This window comes from Lytechinus pictus, chromosome 3, assembly GCF_037042905.1.
Source record: "Lytechinus pictus isolate F3 Inbred chromosome 3, Lp3.0, whole genome shotgun sequence".
Classification (NCBI taxonomy): Eukaryota; Metazoa; Echinodermata; class Echinoidea; order Temnopleuroida; family Toxopneustidae; genus Lytechinus; species Lytechinus pictus.
In genome coordinates, this window is record NC_087247.1 from 9,320,721 (window position 1) to 9,347,471 (window position 26,751).

A 26,751-nucleotide genomic window follows, 5' to 3' on the forward strand; every position below is an offset into this window, starting at 1 on the left:
ACATGGGGAAGGCTTTATTTACTTTAAAAAGGGAGATTGATGTTTTTTTTTTATAAAAGCAAATAAATCATTAATATTGGTTTGATGAAGACCCATGGAAAGGTGTTCTCCTATCTTGTGCTATGAATTCAATAGAATTTGTTTTATGGTTAATGATATAAGTTGAATAGAGCTTTTTCATGGAAGTGGGTGTGAATAATATGAATATTGTATCCATGGGGACTAATTTTCCTGGTATGTATTTTATGACCACTGGGCATACTCTTTTGTGTTGCAAGACAGAACTTTGTTGAATTTTTTTTCTTGACTGACCAACAACTGAATCAAAACTCACTTTTTTTTTCTGAGGAGTAAAATTCTTCCCTGTTCTGCAAAAATCTGAAGTTTTTCAGAGAGAATGGCCTGGAACACAAACAATGATTGTTGAATCAAAATTCAAGAACATTCACTTTAAATTGGACATTTTTATAAATAAGCATTAAATTTGAGGGTGGGTTTTGCCTTTGATAATTTCATGGCCCTTTTTGTGCCCCTCAATTCGTTGCATGTACATTTACAGGTGACATGAAGAGGGATGGTTATATAGGCAATCCAATTTCGCAAAGTAATGTTTAATCATTTTTCCTCTTATGAAACATGAACCAATGTTTTTTAGGGGGGGGGGGCATATCGCTTCTGTCTTCATGCATGCTATGGATTCACAGACTGCATTCAAACTTGAAGGTGTCATTGGCTGATTTTGAATAAAAGGGTGCAATCACAACAAAGCATCAAATCACAACAAATTTATTGCAGTACCTGGGATTTAAGTCAGCTTTCAAAACTTAAAACTGAATAATTATATTAAAACTTCAACCCCTTTCTTGCATTCCATTTGAATATGCATTTAACGTCTAAAAGCATCTTTGAGCCATTGTTTCTTTTCAAAAAAACCGAACCCACATGATCCATTCTTTGGCATTCTCAAGGCATTGTGTCTGATCAAGGGGCCATGGTCTAAGCGACATTGCCTCGGGAGAAAGACGCAGTTGTACCGTTGACTGGTTAATACACTCGCAAATGTGCATACACCTCTTTAATGTATTGCATTTCATCTTGATAAAAGGAATTGAATACTGCCAATTATTTGCATATCAGGGCACCCTTCAGCATCACTTCCAACAGAAATCTCCTTTTGTGTATGTCTGATCCGTATTGATGCGACACCAACGCAATTTCTGCATATACATGTACCAGTTACCACTAGACTCCTTAGCCAAGGTTGGAAGATAAGATCAAGCATCCACTTTGAGCATGATTTTGGAGTTACATGTATGTGTTTTAGTAGATAGATCCTTTACTAGAGATGACTGAGCAGCGATTCCTACTTTTCTTGTATGGTAATTGGTATGAAGGAGAATTGAGGTCATCCTGCTCAGGGGAGAAAGTCTTGACCGTTTGTCTGGTGTCGCTGTCAGCATGCCTTGGTTGATTGTAGATGTGTACATGTAGAAGGTGATCTGTGTTAATACCATTACTGACCCATTCGAGGTAACCCTTTTTAGTTTATGTGAACTTGATACACGACCATACCTGGTATATGAATATGACATCTCTGTGAAATTTGTATCCTTGTACTGATCATAAATTGCTGTATAAGAAAATATTTTTACACACTGATACTTTTTCAAAGATATATGATGTGGAGTCTGGAGAACATTCAAGGGTTCTTCAAGAGTCGATCCAGGATTCTAGTATCGATTGATTAGGTCCAAGGCCTATTCTTTGTGCACTGTGTTTCATGGATTTCTAGAGTAGATTGATCATCATATTCCTGTTTCAATGATCTCGTGAAATTTAAGATTGTAACATTTTAGTGAAAATTTCAATGTGCATAAAGTAGACTATACATGTAGATATGGAAAGTACATTGTAGGTGAATCATATCACCGATTGCATGTGTGTGTAATGGCCTTCATTTAGGCTTACATCGTTTGTTTTGATACTTCCTTTAAAAAAAAAAACCCTCTGGTGTGGAGGTATAATTCATGAATTCTCATGTATGTATTTCAAAGTCAAGTTTTCACCTTCTGTACTTGACCTGCATTCATTTGTACTTTATATATACACATGTACTTTGAACTACAAAGACAGTACTAGATGGTTCATAGGAAGACCATATGTCTGCAGTTTCTGACAATACACGAAACCACTTACCCGTATTTTCATAACAGTGATCTAATTTCGTTGTCTTCTGAAGTTGCTCTGAATATTTGTTGGTGTGCTTCTCTGTATTTCTATTTTGGCATGTTTAGGAGTGCAAAAGTTCAAGCATTCCTCAGGATTTTGTCTCCTGACCTCTGTCAACCTGGCCTATTGGCCATGTCACAAATACACATCCAGAATCTTTTGCTTTTGTTGTGAGGCATATGGGAACCAATTCATAATATTTTACAGTCAAATCCACTGATTTGAGTGTGTATACAAATCACTGCATTTGTGTACTTTGGTGATATATGTGAGATTTTGACCCAAGATCGTATTGTTGATGTTAATCTTGATCAAATAATTATGTGTATGCTGTAAAATTTTAGAATTACTGAAATGATCTGATATTAACTTTCTTTAGCTCTGATACACTACACAAGGAAATACATGTATGGGACTACATACAAATATTGGCTCAAACGTTTTATAGCTGCTTGGTGGTATATTGAAAGTTTTGACGTCTGAACAGCAATCATATTGCAAAATGTGCCTATTGTAATTCTCTTTCCGACCAATTTGAAAAAAAGTTCCCCTATAAAGGCTTGAAGTCTGTATTTGAATTTTCTTTTGATTTGAACATTGCATATTATTAATCAAGGGTTTATCTTTAGAAGTAAACATGTCAATGAATCCCACTTTTTTATTCTTCTAAGATTTATCTTTATACACTGGCATAATGGAGCAAAACATAATTTTTGCTTCTTGAGCTCAATTGAGCTGAAGAATGTGCAGATGATGGGTTATCCTTGTTTTTCATGTTTTTTCCAAATATTTTCAAAGAATCTTTTTGAGGATGGAATTAAGAGCTTTTAACCGGCTGCCATATACATGTACATTCATGAAATGGATGTTGTTGATTCTATGAACAGAACAAGATATTTTAGACAACATATTGTGTAACTTTGAGGGTTGATTGACAATCAGCTGCATATAGGCCTATACATGCTCTACATCCGTTCAGTACACATATCAAAATAAGACTAATAGCTTCACAGACTCTCGGCAGTTTCAATACCGCATCTTCTTCCTCCTTCAGGCCAAAAGGTGGCTGGAAGAGATCTGAAATCAAATTTGTTTCCATCTGACTGCCTGTTTCACAGTCTGGGCTCTCCTAATTAGTCAATACACACGTCTGTGTTTCCAGACCAGTCTGTAACGAATATCTCGCTATGTGGAAGCGTTGCATTTCGAAGTGGAGGCAATCATGCCTTGGAAGTTTCTCACTCCCCCTTTCACTTTCTCCTGCATTCTGTCTTTCTCTTTATTGGATAAAAGAAAAATAACATTTCCAATCTCAGGAAGACAATCTTCTCATGCTATTTGCAGACTGTCTTTTTTTTTTACTTGAAAGCCATAAGAGCTCCTGCCGAGAAATGTTGTTCTCCTATGCATGAGATTGAGTCTAGACAATGCAATAAAAAGTTCTTATGGCATGTGCTCTCCAGATTGCTCATGTCTCAGTTGTCTTGAGGAGGGTGTGTGAAATTGTACTGATGTTTTGGCATTCACTTTATTCAAGACCCCTTGCATATGGTGTATTTTAGTACCACATTTATTTATCCATGTTAATGGTGAAACATACAGTCCTTCAGTAGGGGTATATACATCATATATAACCCTATGATTTTATGCAATATTAATCTATATCCAATTTTCAACTTCAATGAATGTTTTTATGATTATTATGACAACGACTCAATCATTGACAGCTATAGTAGTAACATTTATGTTAAATGAGACTTCCTATCTTTTATTTCTGTAAAAGGAACTATAAAAAAACATGTGGATGACAGAATAGTAGAGTTGAATTGCTGTAGAGTCCATAAGTCTCATTTAATATGATGTTTCTCCTTAGACCAAGCTGAATCATTTTACCAAATTTAAAAGACCACCTGAAGTAAACCATTGATTTATTAAAAAAAAAAAAAAAAAAACCAACAATTTTTTAAACAATTTTCCAATGATTTCAGGTAACCATTACGGGACACCAAAGCCTCCCCAGGATCCGCCCCCTGATGCTCCAGCCTCTACCCCATCAGAACCTGAACCCCAGCCACAGCAGAACAACTCCTCCAGTAACACAACAGATCAGGAAACTACCAAGAGGCATATCAGACCAGGTACGGTGTAATGGTTTTTATTTAAAGGACAAGTCCACCCGGGCAACAAAACTTGACTTGAATAAAAGGAGAAAAATCCAGCAAGAATAACACTGAAAATTTCATTGAAATCGGATGTAAAATAAGAAAGTTATTACATTTTAAAGATTTGCTTAATTTCATAGAACAGTTATATGCACATCCTGGTCTGTATGCAAATGAGGGGACTGATGACCCCATCCACTCACTATTTCTTTTGTATTTCATTATATGAAATTTGAAATATTTTAATTTTATTCTTGTTGTCATGTGAAGAAAATATTTATTCCTCCCTGAACATGCGGATTACCATTGTCTTAACATTATGTGGTTCAGCCAAGTTGGTTATTATTGCCAAATCTGTAAATAATTCAAGCAATAAAAAACAAATGAAATAGTGAGTTAAGGACATCATTGACTCTCTCATTTGCATATTACTGAGTTGTGCAATGTGCATAAAGGTTTTTTTTTTTTTTAAATAAGTGAATCTTAAAATGTCATAATGTTCTTATTTTACATCCAATTTTGATTAATTTTTCACTGTTGTGCTTGTTTGATTTTTCTTTATTTATTCAAATATACATTTTTTCTTGGGTGGACTTGACCTTTAATTTACTACAGAAAATGATATTGCGCCAGTTAATGAAAATATTTCTACTACTTCAATAGTTGGTTTGTGGTCCGTCTGATTTAATTTCATGAAGGGAAGTCAGCGTTTTTCAGGTCCTGATTGGTCTAATTGGTGTGAGATGGTCAAGGGCAGTCCAATAGTCTCTCCTGGCGAAGGTTGATCATTTAGCAGCTCTGATTTGTACACGATTCATTATCCCAAAAGTTTTAGCATTTCCATGTGCTTGGTCATTTTGAATGCAATTGCCAGGTTGGTTTTCTTTTCATGTCTACTGACCCGAATGCACACACAGGAAAGCATCACCAAAGTTTTCAAGTTGATTTTTTTTTTTGAAAATCACCAGAAAAATCTTTATGCAAAATTATTCAACCTGTAGAAAATTAAAACTCTACCTTTTCAAGAGAGCTCTCTTTATATTATATATTAATTGGTTTGCAGTTAAACAAAACCAAAAGAAATGTATGAAAATTCCTCAACATAAGTAGTGTTTAGTGTAAATTATGTTTGAACAGTAGGATCAGTTATTTCATATTTCTGCAATTAACTGTTTTTATTCACAAGTATCATATTAGCAAGAAATTAGATTTGACATGTATCGAGCAATATAAACGCTTCACCAGCTATCCTCGTAATTGGATTTAGATCGGAATTCGAGGTGCCCCATGTTTATACATATTATTGGTAGAGTGAAGTATTTATGAAGCAAGCGGGCATTCCATCAATCTCTAATTAGGATTCGTTCTTCCTCCTTAGCCTCCCTGATGGCAGATTGATTTATTTATAAGAAGTCAGGATTTAAAAAATACAGGGATATAGTACTTTAACAGAATATATCTGACAAAAATAAACACAAATACAATATCAGTATAAAAAACATTGATTGCTAATCAGCATGTTGGTTTTCGGCTTGATCGAGTACCCTAATTCTGTATATTTTTAATGGTTGGTGAGACTTGATTGAAGGCTACACCCGGGACCCGCTGTCATTTATCGTCAAGCTCTGGACATCAACTCTTCTTCACCAGGAAACAAATGCTTATGGTTTCAAATATGTAATATATTGCACAAGCGACACCCCCTTTTCAGGGCCACATAAACACTCGACACTGAAAGTACATACTGTACATGTAGGCTTGTATATTGACTCACAATCGCATTTGGAAACTATATTGTATTCATGAATATATACTTGGAGCACTTGATTCCATATTGCGTATATATTGGCGATGTGATCATCTTCGGAAAGGGTTAACTACATATACGTACAGTATAAATTGTGAATCTGTAGGTCCTTGATGAAATGAAGGTAAGCCTATTTTTGGAAAAATTGTATTTGAAAAAGATGTGAATTAAAATTTAAATCACCTTAAAATAATTTTTTTTGGCATGTGTTTTTTGCACACTTGTTCAAATGTTACATTAAATGTTGTTCATGCCAAGTTGATTCTCTCAGATCACACTAGAAAATGAAAATCACAAAGTGTTAAAACTGCCAAGACCTATGTGTATTAACATTCATAATTAAATTTTTAGATGTTTGTATGAAATGAGAAAAGCAACAGTGTTCCATGCTAGAACTTTATGGTTATACTCGTGTAGCTTTAATTCATAATCAGTATTCATCAGAACTTGTTCATTGAAATGCAGTAGAGTATAGTCACTGCGTGCTAATAGAACCATCAGTATGATAAATAGCAGTAATTTGCTCTATCGATGATGGACAATATCTTGTGTTCCATATGACTTGCAATTTCAAAACCATTCATCAGTCAGTCTGTTGCATACTCACCGCCCCCTCATCTCCGTTACAAAACAAGTGATCGCAGTTTGAATGTGCAGTGTGGTAGCGTTTAATCGGTAGATCAGCAGTATGATAAGCAATTGACCATGGATTTACCGTAATATTTTTCAGCATGAAATAGATATTGGATGCATGATCGTATATGGAGAAGTGTATTAATGTAGTCAAGAATTTTGCTGGTGCTGTTAGTGACTGTACCTGTAGTAGTACAGTTCAAAACATTTTAATCTTGAGAGCTTGATCGATTATTTGAAATTTTTTCACAAGTTGTTGATATATACTATAATACAGACCAACTATATGAAAATGTAATTTCTTTGATGATAATTAGTCAGGGCAAGTCCATTTTGCATTCTTAAAATGTGAAAATCGGTGAAGGTGAAATATCTTAGATGTTGGGGATACATGTATAATGTTATAATTTGCTTCAAAATATGATTTTTAATATCCACCTCCTTTCAAAATTCCTTCCCTCTGTTTTCTTTGAATATCTGTCAATATTGCTGTTGAGAATGAAGATATTAAAATATTATTTGTTTTTAATTAATATAACCTACATACAAATGGATAAAGGATTTTTATATTTTGTAATATGTGCACGCAAGTTGTTCCCTTATTGTTATGTCACTCATATGCATTCATCCTGAGAGATTGATTGACCTATAAAGTGGGTTAATTACCGTCTTTCTCTTTCAAAGAGATTACAGACGTCATTTAACAGTAACATGTACAGTTCTCCTGGGATCAGAGGGTCGTGTGTTCGAATCCCACCCGCGCTAGCATCCTTTGGCAAGACGTTGATCTGCATTTGCCCCACCCAGGTGTTAATTGGGTACCGGTAGGGTGCGAAAGTTATTGTGTGTTTGAATTTGCCAGCGCCTTTCGAGGCTGCGATGAATGCAAGGAGTGATCCGCAGGGAGTGAAAATTGTGCACTTTCGTGCGGGATTGAAATGAATCCAATGACCGGGGTGATAATATGCTGGAAAGTGCTTTGAGCCGTATATTGGAAAAGCGCTATATAAGTACTCGCTATTATAATTATTGTTATTAGTTCTAACGATGTATCCTCATTCTTTCCTGAGCTTGAGATTCATTGTTCCTTTCATATTTTCTAAGGATTTCTTTAATTTTTAAATTCTTACAGCCGCTGCTATCTCGTATGTCTTACCAAAAAGTGATCTACTCACAAGCCTTTCATGATGATAAACATTGGTGGAGCATGTATTATGAAAAGCACATTTTGTTATCAATGAAAAACAGCATTTGCTGATAGGGTGTTCCACCCCACAAGGGTAAATAAATAAAATAAATAAAAAATAAAATTCTTTTAACATAGACTATCATCCTTGACAGATTTTAATCTGCTGTATTTATAGTCTCCTGTGTTATTGGTCTTCTATTCTAATGATTACCTGAAGAACCAAGTTCCACATTGGTTTTTTAGTAATTCTTTCCTCTCATCTTGATTTGAATACCTGTAGGTTCAAAGCCATCTGCCCCTGGTAAACGTCAGCGAAACAAGTCAACGATAGAAGCTACCACCCTCAACCCCAAGCCTGTGGATTCACAGGCGGAGAAGAACCTTGAGACGGTCAGGAAACTTGAAGAGGACCTCGGACCTCTCCCGTCAGACTGGGAGATCGCCTTCACAGAGACAGGAGACATGTACTACATAGAGTAAGTCACCAAGCACTTCTTATACAGTTAAAAAGAAATACCGTATTTGCATCACTTGATGTACATTTGTTGGGCTCAGTTCTGCCCATGCTTTTTATGATGGTTTTTCATCAGAATCAGTACTACAGATATTGAACAGAGAAGGGCACAGATCAATGTTCATACATACATACAAGCATACTTTACATCTGAGCTGAAACCCTACAAGAACAAAAACAGTAATCTGGATGAAGAGTAAAGACTCTCGTAGTCACCCTGGCTATATAATTGATATTAAAAGTAACAAATTTACCTGATTAGGGCCCTATTGTGTGAATAGCTCATTCGAATGCAACTGAAAAAAAAAAATCGCTTGCAAGTCCTGATTGGACACTTCTGATTGGTTCAAAAGCAAGTTGTATTTGATGAATGGAGTTTCATTTGAATGTTTCTCTTCCTGCTGCTAGCCCTAGATGAAAGAATAGTGCAATAAGAGAAGCCATAATGATAGTATTGTAAGGTATTTATATCGTGCTCTCCGTCTAGAAGTATTCTATTTTTAGGCGTGGAAGGGGAAAAAAAAGAATTGACGATATTAGAAAAGATAAGACTTCAGTTTAGATTTGAAATTTCTCAAATGATGGTGGATTTCTCAGATCTAATGATGATAAATTATTCTAAAGAGGAATACCGTGGCAGAGAAAGCCTTTTGACCGTAGACTTCTTGTGAGTTGAAGGTCTGTAGGAGCGGCTGGTGTAATTATCTCAGGCTACGAGCTGTTGTATATTAAAAGGCATGGCGAGGTCTTGTAAAGATTGGCAATTAGGGTTATTCAGGATAGCATTATGTGCTTTTAGAGGGATCTTGATTTGAGATTCATGTATGCGTTATGAGGTCATATCAAATCAGTCAGCTATGGGTGTACTACTCTAGGGCAAGATGATTCCTATTCAGAAGAACCAACATGAATTGAATTTAGACCACTCAATTAAAAAAGGAGAGATTTATAAAGATGAACATTTAATTGTCACTTCATTTACAAGGTGACACTATAATGCTTTTTTATTACAATGATAAATTACAATGACAAAGAAATGGAACATACACTGTGGAAAATGTAGGAGATGCAGACAGTAACTTTTATTGGAGTAATCATTTGTTATCACTGTTAGCTGTATGGCTTTCTTAGTTCTACTGAACAAAATTATAAACGATATCACAAAATGCAATCCCTAAAATCTACAATTTTAAAATGTGAATATTCCCTTTTGTGTACAAGTTTTTTTAAAAGAAAATGTAAGTGATAACAGGATAAAATCAGTATGCAATGAAAAGATTGACATGATCCCTTTGTCCTCGTGGTGTCACGCTACACATGTATTTCTTGCATCTTCGATTAAGTCTTCAAGAGAGCCATATGTCATCAGGGGTATTGCTATTAATTCTCTGTCAATGCTCTAATTATACCAGAGTGCTAATAGGACAACGCTAATGGCTATTCCTTGTGTGTTGATTCCCAGAGATCATTACGGGCCGAATGATGTGTGGTGGAGATGAAGTGCACAGGGCGATAATGACTTTAACGGCCCAGCTAGTTCATGGTCAGAGATCATCCAGTGGCCGTTCCCGAGATGTATTTATAGTCCCACCTTAAGATTTCCTTGTTAAGGATTTCTTATTAAGTGGCCATGCAAGGGATGAATATCCATTTCTTTTACATTGCCAGGTGGTAGGCATGTTTTAGAACTGTCCCTAAAAATACCATCTCTGAGCAGTATACTTATAGGTATCCCTAAACGTACAAATTATTGAATTGATATGATGAACAGTAGAAAACATTTTTTTATGGTTTAAGTTAAAAATAAAAATTTATGATGATACCAACTTATAAAAGATATTTTTCTGTAAATTTATTTACTGGGTGATTTCAAGCATAGTTTTATTTCTCATCACTCACAAGATATAAGTTTTTCTCTTTAAAAATTTGATTTTATAAATGATTTTACTCTACAGTTTAAAAGTAACATTTTCAGTATGAAAATATTTTCTTGTGACTGGATATGAATACAGCTCTTATATGCATTTACAATTCTATGGATGACAAAGTCCCCTTTTTATTTCTTTCAAATGTTGCTTTTGTCCCTGCACCATAACACCAACATCACAAAATATGCATAAATGTCACAATGATTTATTGACAGGTATAATGATGATAACTTTATTGTCTATGGTGCCCATATCTTGCTTCAGCTCATAGCCAGCTGCAGCATATTGCTGAGCACTATAAAACTCCAATTGAAGATCTATACAGAAACCACATTATCAGTCAATATCCCCTGTATGCGAGCATTGTATGCATAATATATTATCTCATGCATGTGTGGTGTGCTACCGATTAGAGGCCTAGGTCTGCCTGGCTTAGCGAATCCATCTCAATATAAGAGAAAAAGAAGCTATTTTTGGTTTCGTTATGGGCAATCTGAAAGCATTGCATTCATGATTCCATGACATGGAATAGAATTTAAAGTTTAAGTACTGTATTGTTTTGGAGAAAAAAAATGGTGTGTGATTCACCTGATCAATCAGGTGAATTATAAAATGGACATTTATTTTACTTATGTAATATACCTCTGCTTAACGACCTGACTATGTTCATCTGATAATTCTTTCTCTTTATCTCTCTCTCTCTCTGTCTGTCTGCCCCACGCTGAATGATATGCACCAATCACTGGCTACAGTTTTGTTTGTTTTTGTAAACAATCTCCTCAGCCCCACCCATTTCCTTTGTCTCCTCATTCCTTGTTCATGTTGTACAATGTTATCTATCTCCATAACACATTTCTCATGTATATCTTTTAATATTTCTCTACTTTTCCACTTCCCTATCCATACATCCTAGACATCACAACATATGGACCGATACCTCTGTTTACATTGCTTTAGTCTATGCAAATACTAGGGTTCAGCGATTACCGTACTGCTCCAGATATCCTTGTGCGGACAATGAATTAATGAGGTGGTGAATTTAAACCATACTATGATCATGAACAAATGATGAATGTGAGTTTTACTGGTGTTGTTTAGATCACAAGATTTCATACACTGTGCATCATTTGTACTTTATAGTAATGTATTTCACTTGATTTTTTTGTGTATTTTGTTTTCTCATGAAATAGTCACAGAGATGAGAGGACCCAATGGCTAGACCCCAGACTTGAGAAGAAGAAGAAACATGCAGCCGCGGACCCATCGAAAGAAGGTATAATCCATGTTGAAATTTGTAATTTAAACTGCATTTACATCCATGTACATGCCCGAACAAAGACCTGGTGGGTGTTTCATAAAGCTGTTCGTAAGTTAAGAGCGACTTTAAGAACGACTGGTGATCCTTTCTTGTGGCAAATGGTATATTCATTGGCGATGGTTTAGCGCGTAAGAAAGGTTCACCAGTCGTTCTTAAAGTCGCTCTTATCTTACAAACAGCTTTATGAAACGGTCGCCTGGGCCCAGTCTTACAAAGAGTTACGATTGATCCAATCAATCGTAACTCTATGGAAATCCATCAGTGTCATAATTTTTTTCTACAGGAAATTTGCAAACTGTCCTTTGTAAACAAAGGCAAACACACCAAATTGTAAAGAAACCGATTAATTTATGAATATACATTATATCTGGAAAACATTTTGAAATAACATACATTTTAGATATTGATGTTGCTGGCCGTCCATAGTTGCGGTTGATCGTATCAATCGCAACTCTTTGTAAGACGGGGCCCTGAGCAGTTACACCCCCAAGTAGCAATAAAAATATTCATACTTTATCACCGGACCTCCGTTGTTTATTTATTTATTTATTTCAGTTTTATTTACGCAGGGTAGCCCTTTCAGTTATAGAACTGATTTACAAAGAGGCGTATACATATAAAAAAAAAAAAAAATAGTGATCACAGTGTATGAATAGATGGTCGCTGTCCGTTCCCTCATAGATTTTGTTTCCTTTTCACACCCTGATGCTATTAAGAACCCTTTCTTTATCTGGCCCATTTTATTTCTGTTTGAGAATATATTAAATATGCAATCATTTAAGATGTCAAAAGAGTTTACCTCTGCTAATGTAAGTCCCACTCACAACATATAATAATAATAATAATATAGGTATATTTACCCAGGGTATCCACTTCAGTTCCGAAAACTGTTCTCCCAGCGGGTCCTGCTATTATTATTATTATTATATGTGACCAACCACCCCCAAACCACCAATAAGTTGCCAGGGAAGGTTCTCTGTTAATAGCCAAATTAGTAAATTGGTCTTCAAAAAGCAAAAATTTAAAAACTTAGTTTGTCTGAAGGAGTATTTCTTCATCTTTATACTGTAAAACTTTCGAGTGGTAAAGTTGAATAGAAAACAAGATACAAGACTTTCTTTCACACAACTTTTTGCAGACTGCTTGGAAGTTTCATTGAAATTTCACAGTGTGCACATCTCATGCTTGAGAGAACACAAACTTCAAATGTTTTTTTCTCATTATTTTCTGAAGCTCTCGCTTGGTTTTCTCTGCATGCAATCTAGTATTCGAGTGAGTTATTGTTGATCAAATGTGACAAATCATGTATCATTTTAAGCTTGTTCAAACTTAATTTTTAAAAATTCATTTTGGACGACTTATTATTGGTTTTGGGGTCGCTTGTTTTAGATCATTTTATTGAATGTTCCAGTGCTCATCCTACATTTTTCTTTTAAATTTCAGAGCTTCCAAATGGATGGGAAAAGATTGATGATCCGCAATATGGCACATATTACATTGAGTAAGTATATGTAGGCCTATCTTTGGTTGTCCTCAAAGCCACCATCTTTTGTTTTCATTTGACAGACTTCAAAATATTTTGCAAGTATTTCTCCCCCATCAGTAAACACCCTCTAGGAAGCTTCGTATTGTAAAACTCTCATCCTTTTGAAATTTGGTGGACGGCTGATATTATATGAAAATTATTTCAGAGAGCTGAGGTTTTTGTGTTTATTTCATCTTGCTTATTTTCTATTTGACTAATAAAAGAATATGCTAGAAATTATGTGAAACATTGCTTGTGATTATATCTATTTTATTTTTTAGGGAACAATGAATATTATTGGGTTATGGAGGGGGGGTGAAAGATTTTACTATATATCCGTGATATTACTTTGAAGGCACTCTTGTAATTAGTTGAAGCGCACAAATTCCTGCCTCTAGACCAGCACACAAGTCTAAAGTATGCGATGCTCTAAATCCAATTACATACTCTATTTCTGATCACTATGACAATCATAACATATGATGAACAATGAAATAATTTTCAGAATACCAGCCCATTAGAGCAAGCAAAGAAAAATGAATGACCTGTTTTAAAATAGAGCCTTCATTGCATGAGTGTGGTAAAAATCTGAGGCATAATGGTATCAAAATGAAAAAAAACAACATACGTAAATGCTCTCTTCTCTTGGGTAATCAAGGTAATTGTCGATCATTGTTCTTTTTTTTTGTGCCCGAGGCTCACCATTTTCTCGTCTATCCATAAAGGGGTGGATTTTCCTTGCGTGATGTTATATCCTGAATTTATTCTTGTATTTTGAAGAGCATGAACATGTGTCCTGTGGTGCATTGTGCATGAACTAGTTTTGCAATCTACATGCCGTGTGTATTTCGTTGACGATGTATATTTTATCTCTTATGAATACCGCCCCATGGGAAGTGCTATATTGCATACTGGAAGTATAGGTAAATTGTACTTTGCAGCGGGACTTTTGTGTTATGCATGTTTTATTAAGTTCTATCAGGATTGATATACAGAGGAACTTTCCAGTATTTTTAGTTATTCTGGATGTTCAGTTGATAACATTGTAGATATTTTGAAAAGAATAGACTTCAATATAAAATTTAAAATGGGATGTATTTCAAGAAATTTGAGAGAATTTTTTTTAGTATATAATATTTAGCCTATAATGATTCCCTTAAAGAAAATAATAATAAGGTTTCAGATAATATGATTATATCTTTACATAATCACTGCCCCTGTATTTTGACTGGATAGATAACAATCCAGATGTAAAAAAAAAATATTTAAAGTTTTTAAAAACATACATGGCAAGGATATGTTTATACTTGGAATCACACACTTTTTGCTTTTCATTTGTTACTGGAAAATCATATTTAAATAATGTCTGGATGATATGACACAGGGAAAATGAAATTTCCTTGTTTATATGTAACCAAGTGTATGTCTCAGCCAATACTAATTAATGAAGTGTATGATTTTTATGCTGACATTGAGATTTATGGCTCTTATTCCTCTCTGAAGTACACTAGCATATGATTTTGATTATATTGGTTATACTTGGAGCTGGCTTGTATTTGAACAGTTCAGCCAATATTGACATCATGAGTAAACACACATGAAATGCGAAGTCCCATTTGAGCTAGTCTTGGCTCAAGATAGGATTATAGTGTTTGTTGCTGTTACAAAACACAAATCCTTCAGGTATTTTTGTATGGCTTCACAGGTTGCTCAACTGGAGACTACCATTTGGCTTGACATAGTTATAACCGTCTCAATATCCATACCGTACTCATCTGGCTGAATTAGTCACTTTGTGTTAGGACTTGCCTTGAAATTTGTTAGGAGTATAATTCATTCATAAATCAAATAACAAACTGCCATATGGTGTTTGAAATGACAACTGTAGGAGCTTTTCCTCATACCCATCACACGCTTCATCTACATGTAGGACACGGGTGATCATGCAACTAAAGTTAATGCATTAATTTGTAAGCCATATTTTATGATAGTTACTTTTATTTCATGAGAAGATTGAAGTGGAAGTAGTGTTACGATAGGATTTGTTTGTATCTCGGAAAAAATTGTTTTCTTTTATGGTAAAGAATGTCGGCTGTTGAATATTGATGAAGAGGTTGGATTAGATGAATGAAAAAACAAATTTTTAAAAGCCAATCTCAGCTAACCCTAAGTTTAAGTTTACTCATTATTAGGTCGCGGAGGATTTGTCAATTCGCTCTGTATTATTATTGATCTCAAAATGGGTTCGAGCAGAATCCAATGAAATTACTACCAAAGTGTTTGTATAAATAAAAAATATGTGCCAAATAGCTCTGGAAGAAATGCGTAATTGCCGAGAAATAAGCCAAATAAGCACGGAATTCCATGAAATGTCTGGTATTTTTCGAAGCAATATTAATACACTGTCCCACATATGCTTCTCTGTGTAAGTGATCATCAGAATTACCGACTTTGAGCTGAGATTTCTTGATTTTACAAAGATAAGGTTACATTGATATATGATAATATTTTGACAATTAACCTTGATTTAAAAGACTTTCTTACGAAATACCTATTTAAATGAATTCTTCTTGCATCTATTTGATGGGTTAGCAACTCTATTTAGATGAACATGACTTTTCCCTTTGTGAGATGAGGCTTTCACTAGATCTGGGAAATTGTAACAATTTCCAGGGATGCGTTCAGGGTTATCTCTTGTAAGAATTCCAGATAAGCACCTGTTCTGTTCAACTCAATAGAAAGCGATTTTCTGCCTCTTTTTTTTTATTTCTCTACTATTATCTCTGTCTCTCTTGCCATGCCATGTGTCTGTCTATCACTCTGTCTCTGTCTCTCTCTTTCCCTATCTCCCTCTCTGTGTCTGTCTTTGTCTATTATCTACATCCCTCTCTTTCTTTTAACTTTATGTGCGTGTGTGTCTACTATCTCCTGCCCCTCTCCCCCCATCTTCTTCAAGATAAATAGCACCATTTTTCACAGGGTCACTGCATGCAATGATTGATTAGCAATACCAGTAAACTCATTATGGAAATCACTCTCCATAACGATGATGATGCTTATTCATGTTTCTACCTGGCCATGTATACAGCGATATATCTATTTGAACAGTATTATCTTTGTCAGTTGTGTAGACAGTGCATTGATATGATTTGCTGTCAAGTCTTGACTTGACGTGCATGTATGCTTCCATTATCTCGTTCAGATTTGAAATGAATGAATGTGTGACTGTCAGGATAATGCAGATTGATAGTTGGATGTAATATTGATTTTTTTTGCTTGATATAAATAATCCACTATTTCTTATTATTCATTACTGTTTACAGACTAATATAATTTCGTAATTTTTAAAAGTATTTACCAGTTTACGGTCTAAACATATTTGTTTATCCTCTCATTCGTTTACTACAGTCACATAAATCGCAAGACACAGTTTAACAGCCCCTTGAAGAACGGCGACAAGACCAACTCACCAAGGTCTGCTCCGAACAGTAGCTACAACAGTCTGACCAGGAACAGACACGCAGATAGTCCAGGAACTCCCCACAGGACCTCAAATGAACCCGATGTGACCAAACAGAACAAGACCAATGGATCCATAGGACCGGAGGAACTTGGTACGAATGGTAGTAAGCCAGAATGATTAGGGCAATAAATGTTTATCAAACATCAATACGAAATAGAGAAAATACCCTCAGTCAAAAATGCATGCCTTTGAGTTGTTGAAAATAATATTTTTGGAGATGCCTCTAATGCTTAAATTTTGTGCCCAAACTCTCTGTAGAACGCAAAATGCATCCAATTACAAATAATTTTCAAAACCGTGCTTATTTCTAAGCTATATTAATTTAACAAAGGCCTGAAAACAGATACTTATTATTCTGTTAAATTCAAATCAGGGACTCAATCAGGAACTTCATTATTCCTAAAAGAATGATGAGTCTGGTGTATTTATGAACAGGGACATATATCTTTATGATTATTGGCTGTGATGGCTTACGTCACTAAGGTCAAATCGGGTCACATTGCTGACGAAGGTTGCAGTTAGCAGCCGAAAATTTCGAGGTAACTCTTCGTTATTTTCTGTTTTTTTGTGTTGTGAACCAAAGTTCAACAAAATCGTTATCTTTTACCAACACAGATGAACTTTCATGATCGGCTTTGTAGTTTGTGTAAATAATAAAACATTACAAATAGGCTTGCCGTGTTCAGTCTGTTATCATAAAGTCATGTGTGAACTTGATTCGCAACTTATTTAAAATATGCTCTACATATCGGTATCACCCTGAAATAAGAAGAGAACCATCAAGAACTTTATTTTTATTAGATTCTTGACTTGAGCATTTTGCATGGAATTCAAATGGGGATTTATAATGAACACTGAATGTATACAACTGCGACCCCAAGCAAAAATGGACTTACATGAACTAAATTTGATTAATCTCAACAGAACCATTACTTGATATGGTAAATTCGCTATTTATGTAATTTCCATTTTTTTTTGTTTGTTTTTTTTTGGTACAATTTTTGCTTGTTATCTGATATAATTTCTGAGTAGTCACATTTTCAACATTCTTGACATTTCCTCCCTTTGCTTATAATCATTGCTTATTTCAGATTATGTGGTAATTTTTTAATTGGTTTGAGAGAAGTTAGCATTCAGGGTTTGGCAAAGGTTATCATTGTTTCAGGTAAACTTGAGGCTGCTTTGTTTAGGGATCAACATTGACATAGGGATAAATTTTAAATTTCATTATATAGGGGCTGTCTTTCATAGAGCTTGATTCAAGCGATAGAGCAGTATCATTTTGAGCTTGTTGTAAGTTAATTGCAAGATTTTGTAAGATGTGCCCCCGTTGTGAGCACCACACATCCATTCAAATAATTCTTCTTTCATATACAGCAGTTGTCCTAAGAGCTAAGGTCATGACCCTAGCTAAAGTTCAATGATTGTATATGCATTCGGAGCGTTATGGCCCAGTTGATTGGTCTATTGACTTTGAAACGGAGGGTGATGGGTTCGAATACCAGCCATGGCGTAATTTCCTTCAGCAAGAAATGTATCCACATTGTGCTGCAACCTAGGTGAGGTGAATGGGTACCCGGCAGGATTAATTCCTTGAATGCATGAGCGCTGAAAGGTCGAGCTAAAGCCGGGGTAATAATAATAATAACAACGCGCCTCGGAATAGAGTATTTCTAGATAGATGGCGCTACATAAATGTCTATTATTATTACTTACTATTACAGAGAATGAGATGTACAAGTTTACCAACGACCCCAGCAAGTTGATTGGACAGCGCTACACTACGTACCTCGTGAAAGGAACCCAAGGCTTCGGCTTCACCATCATAGGAGGGGACGATCCCAATGAATTCCTTCAGATCAGAAACATTCTCCCAACAGGGCCCGCCCACGATGATGGGGTCTTGCAGACAGGTAACACCCATTTCCAGTTCAAGTTCATTCCCAGCAGAAGTTACAGAACACATGAAATTTATAATAATATTTGATAATCGATCACATTAGGCTTTGCTTGAACGATTTATATTTATATTATATTGGATGACCCAGAATGGAATACCAGAAATATTCCAAGAGTTTGGGAAAATAATATACTGGTAAAGTAGAGAAAGATTCAAAAAGTGGTAATTCACTTTGTAAGGGTTATCCCTGGTGATAATTTGATGGAGCAGTTGCATTGTAATCCATATACATGTAGGAGTTTGATGCTGTCAAGGAAATATAGAGAAACACCATTTGTTCATGAGAGCAGAACTGAAGAAAAACCCTTTGCAGCAGACCTTTAAACCATAATACCCTTTCTTAATAATACACACACACACAAAAGAAATGATTGTTTCACATTTCCTACAAAAGAGTAGCTTCTCTTTAACCTACAGCTAATGGGACCCCCCCCCCCCCCTTTCCAGCACAAAATTCTTGATTGCTCTGCAACTGTGTAACAGTACAACCAATGATAACAAAACATAAAACATAAATCTTATTGGTATAATTGGATTTGATAAACCACTCCTCAATTTTGATGGCATAAAAGAACTCTACATAGCGATGCCCTTTTCGCATGTCTCAACGTCTGTGTCAAATTTGGTGTCGATCAGACCTTTTGCGATGGAGATCTGAAGGGGAGATTCCCCTCCCCCCAGTAAAAACTTTGTCTGAAAAAGCCCAGCGAAAATAAGGTTGATGTTTTTCAGATTTCAGCTGTCATTCATTGTATTCTTCATGGACATCAATATTGATTTGTCATCCATATATTCAAATATTCAAAACTCCCAATAATTTTTGCATCTTGCTTTTACATTTCTTAACCATGTTTAAATTGTATTAAAGGATTTGACATTTAGCAACTACTCAAATCACCAATACAGATTTTGTTTAAGTCATGCCTTGGTTAACTTGTGGAATAATAGTCCCCTCATATTATTTTCTTTTGGGTGCATTTTGTGATTATGTATATGATTTAGTTACTATAAAAATAAATCTTCTCATTAAACTATTGTTTTCCTTCTCAGGTGATGTGTTGGTAGCAGTCAACAAGAAACTGGTTCTAGGCTGCACCCACCAAGACGTTGTTACAATCTTCCAAGGAATTAAACCAAATGATAGGGTAGAACTGGAAGTGTGTAGAGGATACCCTTTACCCTTTGACCCTGCCGATCCTAAAGCTCATATAGTAACCTCATATGCCATCGACCCAAACAAAGTATCCAATCAGAACGGCCTTGGGAACAAATCCAAATCGCTCGGTAACATCCGCAACCAGAACATTCCACCCGACTACATTCCGAACAACTTGGGACCAACTGGAGACGATGCGGTGTCGAGGAGCAGCCACAACAGCAGGGAGTATCCCTACACTCCGCCCACCCAGAGGCGGAGTCACGGGCCCTCCGCCAGAAGAGACACCAACCTCAATCGAATGCCTCATGTCAAGTCTCTTCCAGATCTCTCTCACAAGCAGCAGCAGGGTGGGGAACCGAACACCCAGAGAGCCAAGACGCCCACTCCGTCACTCAGCAGCCATCCGGGATACATGCCAGGATCACCCATGATTGGTGACAGGACCAGTTTATCCAGCGATGGAGGGCCGGCAGAGAAACATGACATAGTGTTTGTCAAGAGCAACCAAGGATTTGGTTTCACCGTTGCTGACAGTCCTCATGGACAAAAGGTGGGTTTTCAGTGCAGCCATGTTCAAGGCAGTATATACAAATTTGTCTTGCTTGTGTAAAATATAAAACTATTTCCAGGTCTTCAATCGGATATGTAGTCCAGGGCCCCGTCTTACAAAGAGTTACGATTGATTCAATCAATCCCAACTATGGACGGCCAGCAACATCAACATCTATTATGCATGTTTGTTCAAAATATTTTCTAGCTATGATGTATATTCATGCATTCATTGTGTTCTTGAAAATTCACTGCGCTTCTCTTTGCATACAAAGGACATTGTGCAAATTTTTCGTAGAAAAAAATTATGACACTGATGGATTTCCATAGAGTTATGATTGATTAGATCAATCATAACTCTTTGTTAGACGGGCCCAGAATTGTCTGTTTCTAAGAGGATGGGATTAATGAGCTAGTGTATATCATCTAAAATTGGTATAAACTATCCTGTCCAGCATCAGCTTTCATTACTTCTCACAGAGTCTGGTGGTGGGAAGTTATTGATAATCTGCCCCTCATCTCTCTATGAAACCTCAAGATATACTGACAGTGTAGTCAATGGATAATATTCTGAAGAGAGGTTGAATCTTCAGTAATTGTCAGAGCTGACAACTTTCATGAAACAGTGTTGTGGTCAAGAAATTATTGACTTGATATTCCTAGACACCTTTAATACTTTGAGTACTGAAACATTAATAAATTGAATATTTACGGTTCAGTCTTTTGTTTGCCAATTCTGACTGCATGTACAAATTCAATTTTTGACATTTCTTGGTTTCCTTTTTTGGAGCATTTATTCTTTGTTAGAAGTACATTCGATGCTTGCATGTATTTATTAGCTTGCTAGAAACATGAATAAGTAGTCAGCTAGCATTACGATCTTTGCAAAAACCAATGCTATTTTAATGTGCCTAGCCCGCAAAATGAACACTAAAAGCATCTAGATGAAAACACTCACTCCTGATAACAGAAGTATTCTGTAGTTCATCTTCTAGATAGACATAGCCCTGTGAAGGTTACAGCAGCAAAAGAAAAAAGATCCTACCTATTGTAAATGCTTAACATGGATAACCATTTTTTATTATTAATCTTAACATTGTAGGTAAAGCAGATCCTGGCTCCCCAAAGATGCAAGACTCTGAGAGAGGGTGATCTCCTGGTAGCCATCAACCGAGAATCCATCAATGACCTTCCGCATAACCAAGTAGTTCAGAAACTCAAAGACTGCCCTCAGGGTCAGGATACTGTCATTACTGTGCAAAGGGGAGGTATGTATTCTTTCATATTTCTAATTTTCATATTTTAAGGGAGATTGATATATTTCCAATGCCAGCATTTTCTGTTCAGGCTATTTTGATAGTTTTCAGAGGATGATTTTTCATCAGGAGTGTTTTTATTCAGCTTGGTATATAGAGTTCAGAAAAAAAATATTGAAATTCAGTTTTACTTCTTCGAAAGAATCTTTCATATAGATATCCATTGGAATTATTTATGAATTTTGTCAAAAATCTTTGGAAGAAAAGAAAGGAATATATTTGCATTGACATTGACTTCTTGTGAGTTCCAGAAAGTGCTATGGGTTTCAGAGGGCTTGGCCTCTTGATTACAGCCAGGATTTGTCTCTATATCTAACCTCCATTTTGAATTATACTCCCACAATAGTTAATGACCATGGAAAAAATGTTTCCCCATCCAATCACTGGCCAAAGAGATTTGCAGTGTTTGTGTTTCATTTCATTTTCATATCATTGTTGTACATCTGTGTTGTTTTAGTTTTGGAATGATGAGAATTCCCACTTCGTTTTAGTAGTTGATTTGATAATTATCCCTTCAGTCCTTTGATGAGAGGCTGAATTGTTGTTTATTTTCACATAAATTATTTTAACAATTGAAAAAATGAAAACATGCTAGAGGGTTCATTTTGTATCACATTTTGGTACGACTTTTCCAGACATAAGCTGTGTGTGAAAAATATCTCAATTTGATGCCTCTACCTCTGGTCTCTGATCAAATAATTCTGCATAAAAATTTACTTTAAACCTGCTCTTGTTAAAATGAATGTGGCCTCATCGATCTGTACTTCCCAATTTGGTGACAGTCTGCATTTTTTTCACAGCAAACTAAAAACTAGTTCATTATCAGTATTTTGATTCAATGGTACATCATTATTGGGAAATTGTTTTGATAAGTTTTTACATGTTGGAATATGCAAGTGCTGTAACCCAGAATTTGATTTTATTCACTGTGATTGAAATAGTTACAGTAAAGCAGGTATTGTGCATTATTTATCTTATTATCCTTTAAAATGCAAGTACTGTAGCCAAAAATTTTTATTTTATTCATTTTTCAACATAGTTAATCTTTTTACACTCTTTGAAATGCAAGCTCTGTAACAAAAAAAAAAGGATTTTATTAATTGTTTTCAAAATAGTTGGATGTACTTTATATGTGTGTCTATATACACTTTGAAATCTGACCAACATGAAAGGAGAAACATTATATATGGTTATTTTGATAAGAAGTTTGAGTTTAGATATAGGGCATGGTAACAATCTGACAGACCTGCCAACCAGTACGTTTTAGCCGTATTTTGTACGTTTTTGCAACCAAAATATGGCAGTACGTTTTTTCTTTAAACTTTTTTTTTTTTTTTTTTTTAAATTAATTAATTTATTATTATTATTTTTTTTTACAAAATCGTAATTTATTGAGAAAAATCATCTCTATATGTCTCTATTTCATAAAACGTACACAAATATTGTTATTAGATCAATGTAATTTCAGGTAACTTGTTTTTTTTTCCAAACATTTTGTAAAAACCAGGGTGAGATATACACGAGTTTCAATGGTTTTTTTTTTCATTTGCAAGAGCAGTGCGCATTTTAGCTTGCATGCAGCTTGAGCGCCGTGATGGGCGAGTGCGCCAAGCATTTTATTATGAAATACACTTTTTTGGGGGAAAATACATTTTTTTGTATCACAGAATACAGTTTTTCATTCCCAGAGGTTGGCAGGTCTACAATCATGAATGAATTCATGATGATGTATGTCTTTACACCCCCAAGGTGATGTATGCCGACGGATGATGGAGCGTTGAGAAAATATCATACATCTTGAACAAAACCATGACACGATTCTTTTCATTGGTGGCTCCAATGCTGCCTCAAATATAAAGAATAAAATTGCTGAAATGTGAAAACTGTGTTGCTTTGGGAGAGTAAAGAATTTTATTTTGGGTATGCGTATACTCTTGAGAATAATGTAGATCATTATTCTTGCATTGTGCTGCTGACAGGAGAAGTCGTACATATTTGCTCACATTCAATACACAAGAACCACTGGTATAATCCATTTTGAACTGAAGTATTTTAGTGCAGATCTTACTTAAGAAAGGTTTTTTTTTTCTGAAAAGAATTAAGAAGAGACAAAGTCATGCTTAAGGAGGATAAGTGCAATGACTAACAATTACTTGTAAATCTTGAGCTATCAAAGTTACCATGTAGTATCATTGTATAATACACATAGATTCTACATGTATAGAGCTGCAAGGTATCAGAATAAGAACTTAGAAAACCATGAAAGAATTCACAAAAGTTTGACAGGTAATGTTCTCGAAATGCATTTAAATATACTTCAATACAATAGAAGGACTGCAATATTCACAGCTAAGTGACTTTCTAGAAAGTTTTGTCGAGAAGAGTCGGGTGGGTAGATGTCATTTTGATTACAAGGGCAGGTCAGTATTGGGGGCAGAGAAATCGTTTCTAAGCCATGTGTGCCACTGATTTCTACTTGGAGATTACTGCCACATCAAAGGGAATAAACGAGATCAGAAATGTTGTTTATTCACTCGAGGAATGGATTCGTGTCATGATGTCAGAACATGAGAGATTATGACAATCTCATTAGCCTTGACAAGAAGACAGGGTTATTCCAGTTTTTACCATGACGGAGCTTGTAGCCATCACACCTGCCGGCCTCTCAATGAACCGTGCTAAGATTCTCAGATGATTATCCTTCATAAACATGATGGAATGCAGAATTATTCTTATTTTTTGTTGTTGTTGAAAGTTTGGTAGAACAAATAAAACGTGCTTGAACTCGAATTCACCCTTTATCTCCTCCAGCTGGAATTGTTACCATACAGCATGTTGGCTACATGTGGATAATGATTTCAAGTGATAAAGCACTTATGATGAAATTAATTTAATAATAATAATTAATAACGGTATATTTATCCAGGGTAGCCACTTCAGTTCCTAAAACTGTTCTCCCAGCACGCCCTGCTACTGTTATTACCCCGGCTAAGCTAGGCTACCTATTCAGGTGCACACAGCTTTTTGAGGAATTACTTCCTGCCGGTACCCATTTACCTCACCTGGGTCGAGTGCAGCACACTGTGGATGAATTCCTTGCTGAAAGAAATTATGCCATGGCTGGGATTTGAACCCACGACCCTCTCTTTCAAAGTCCGGAGACTAATCCACTGGACCACGACGCTCCACTAGTTATAAAACTGTAATGCCGTTATTTCATTGAAAGATATGATAATGTATTATGTTATTTATTTCTGAGGCCTGTTTCATGAAAACTTCTTAAGATAACAAATTTGCGATGGCGGTTGAAAGCTACTGAAATCATTTGATTTGATTGGCTGATAGTATTCAATTGGTCATATAAATTGTGCAATTGTTATTATAAGTCTCTATAAAACGGGGGGGGGGGGGTGTTTCACAAAGATTTAAGTATGACTTAGAGTCGCACTTAAATGCCTAGTTTTGTGCGTTATAAAATGCATGACCGCATTGGTCAGATCATGCCAAGAGGACGCGCACTTGTGCGTGTTGATCAATATCATGCACGCATGGGCATTTAAGTGCGACTCCAAGTCATACTTGGATCTTTGTGAACCCCCCCCCCCCCCCCGGACCCTGGTGTGGTGTGAAAGATGAAGAAAAGTAAAAAATATTTCTTTGCTTTCATGAATGAAATTATTTCAAAGGTAAAGATTTCATGGAAGATTTCATGATGCAAATTTCCTGAACATGTAAAGGTTTTCATTTTCTTTTTTATTTTTACAACGGCTTTATTTCAAGGAATATTGAAAATGAAAAGCAGAGAGAGTACACCAAACCTGACCCATCAGAGTGATGTTTGGGCGGTTTTTCGGGAGTGCACTGACTGCTCTGTTTGCAATGAAAAATGGAGGAAAAAAAAGAAGATTTATCAAAGGAAAATGAAACCTTTGAAACAAGATAGCTTGTGTGAAAACAGAAAAATCAAAGAAACAGATCAAGGAAATGTTGAGAAAAATTGAATAAATAATAAGAACGTTATGAGCATTTGAAGTTAGATCATTATGGTAATGTAGATCCTCCAGTTGGCAATGTGACAAAGATGTGTGATGTCACATGTGAACAACTTTCCCATTACTTTTGTATATATTTCACTTAAACTGCTTTTTTTATCACTTCTATCAGTAGATCATGTATTCTATCTATAGGAGGGTATGTAATACAGATTTTCAAAGAATACATTATGGATAAAAAGTTTTTATCACCATAAGAAAGAGCAAAAACAGAAATTTTGTGGGTGTTTTATAGTCCATCACAGGGAAAGGTGTTTTCGTGTGACATCACACATCTTTGTCGCATGTCGCATTGGGAGGATCTCCAATGCATTAGTGTTTGCAATATTCAAATGCTCATAACTTTCTCATTATTTGTCCGATTTTTCTCAAACTTTCTTTGATATTATTATTTGATTTTTCTCTTTCCACACAAGCCCACTTCTTCCAAACATTTCATTCCCCTTTAAGGCTTGAAGATATGAACTTGGAGAGCTCTAACAGCGTTATGGTCATACCACAAAGCCATTAACACCATGGTGTGAAACAGAGCACTCTGGAGTGCAAGTTGCCAGTGGGGAGCCCTGCTAGTTTGGGTTTTTTCCTAGCTCCTTTTTGTCTCTACTCATTACTGATTTTAAGAAATTGGCTTTATTATTTCTTGACTCCCAAATCACTATATGGAATGACAAAATTATTACTATTTTTTATAAAGAAAATATGAAACCTGGCCCCAAGCCAGGCATCCCTGCAACATATACATGTATGGGTGTGTTTATGCTTCCATTGCGAGGACAGAATCAGCGTTTTTTTTTCAAACGTCGATTCAAAATGCCGATCGTAAACGTGGTTCTAGGAGTGCTGTTTATGCTTAACTTTTCAGAGGCGAGATCACAATCTCCAGCTGG

General features: G+C 35.6%; 1 protein-coding gene across 1 annotated transcript in view; it reads left to right on the forward strand.

Annotated features, from left to right (window-relative positions):
* LOC129257869 (membrane-associated guanylate kinase, WW and PDZ domain-containing protein 2-like) overlaps positions 1–26,751 on the forward strand; it is a 63,953-nt gene that overhangs the window by 8,737 nt on the left and 28,465 nt on the right. Inside the window, exons 3-10 of the mRNA XM_054896296.2 lie at positions 4,218–4,367; positions 8,301–8,496; positions 11,653–11,735; positions 13,224–13,281; positions 16,714–16,919; positions 18,553–18,741; positions 19,839–20,497; positions 21,599–21,764. Of these exons, the coding sequence (XP_054752271.2) occupies positions 4,218–4,367; positions 8,301–8,496; positions 11,653–11,735; positions 13,224–13,281; positions 16,714–16,919; positions 18,553–18,741; positions 19,839–20,497; positions 21,599–21,764 (1,707 nt within the window). The remainder of the gene's footprint in view (positions 1–4,217; positions 4,368–8,300; positions 8,497–11,652; positions 11,736–13,223; positions 13,282–16,713; positions 16,920–18,552; positions 18,742–19,838; positions 20,498–21,598; positions 21,765–26,751) is intronic.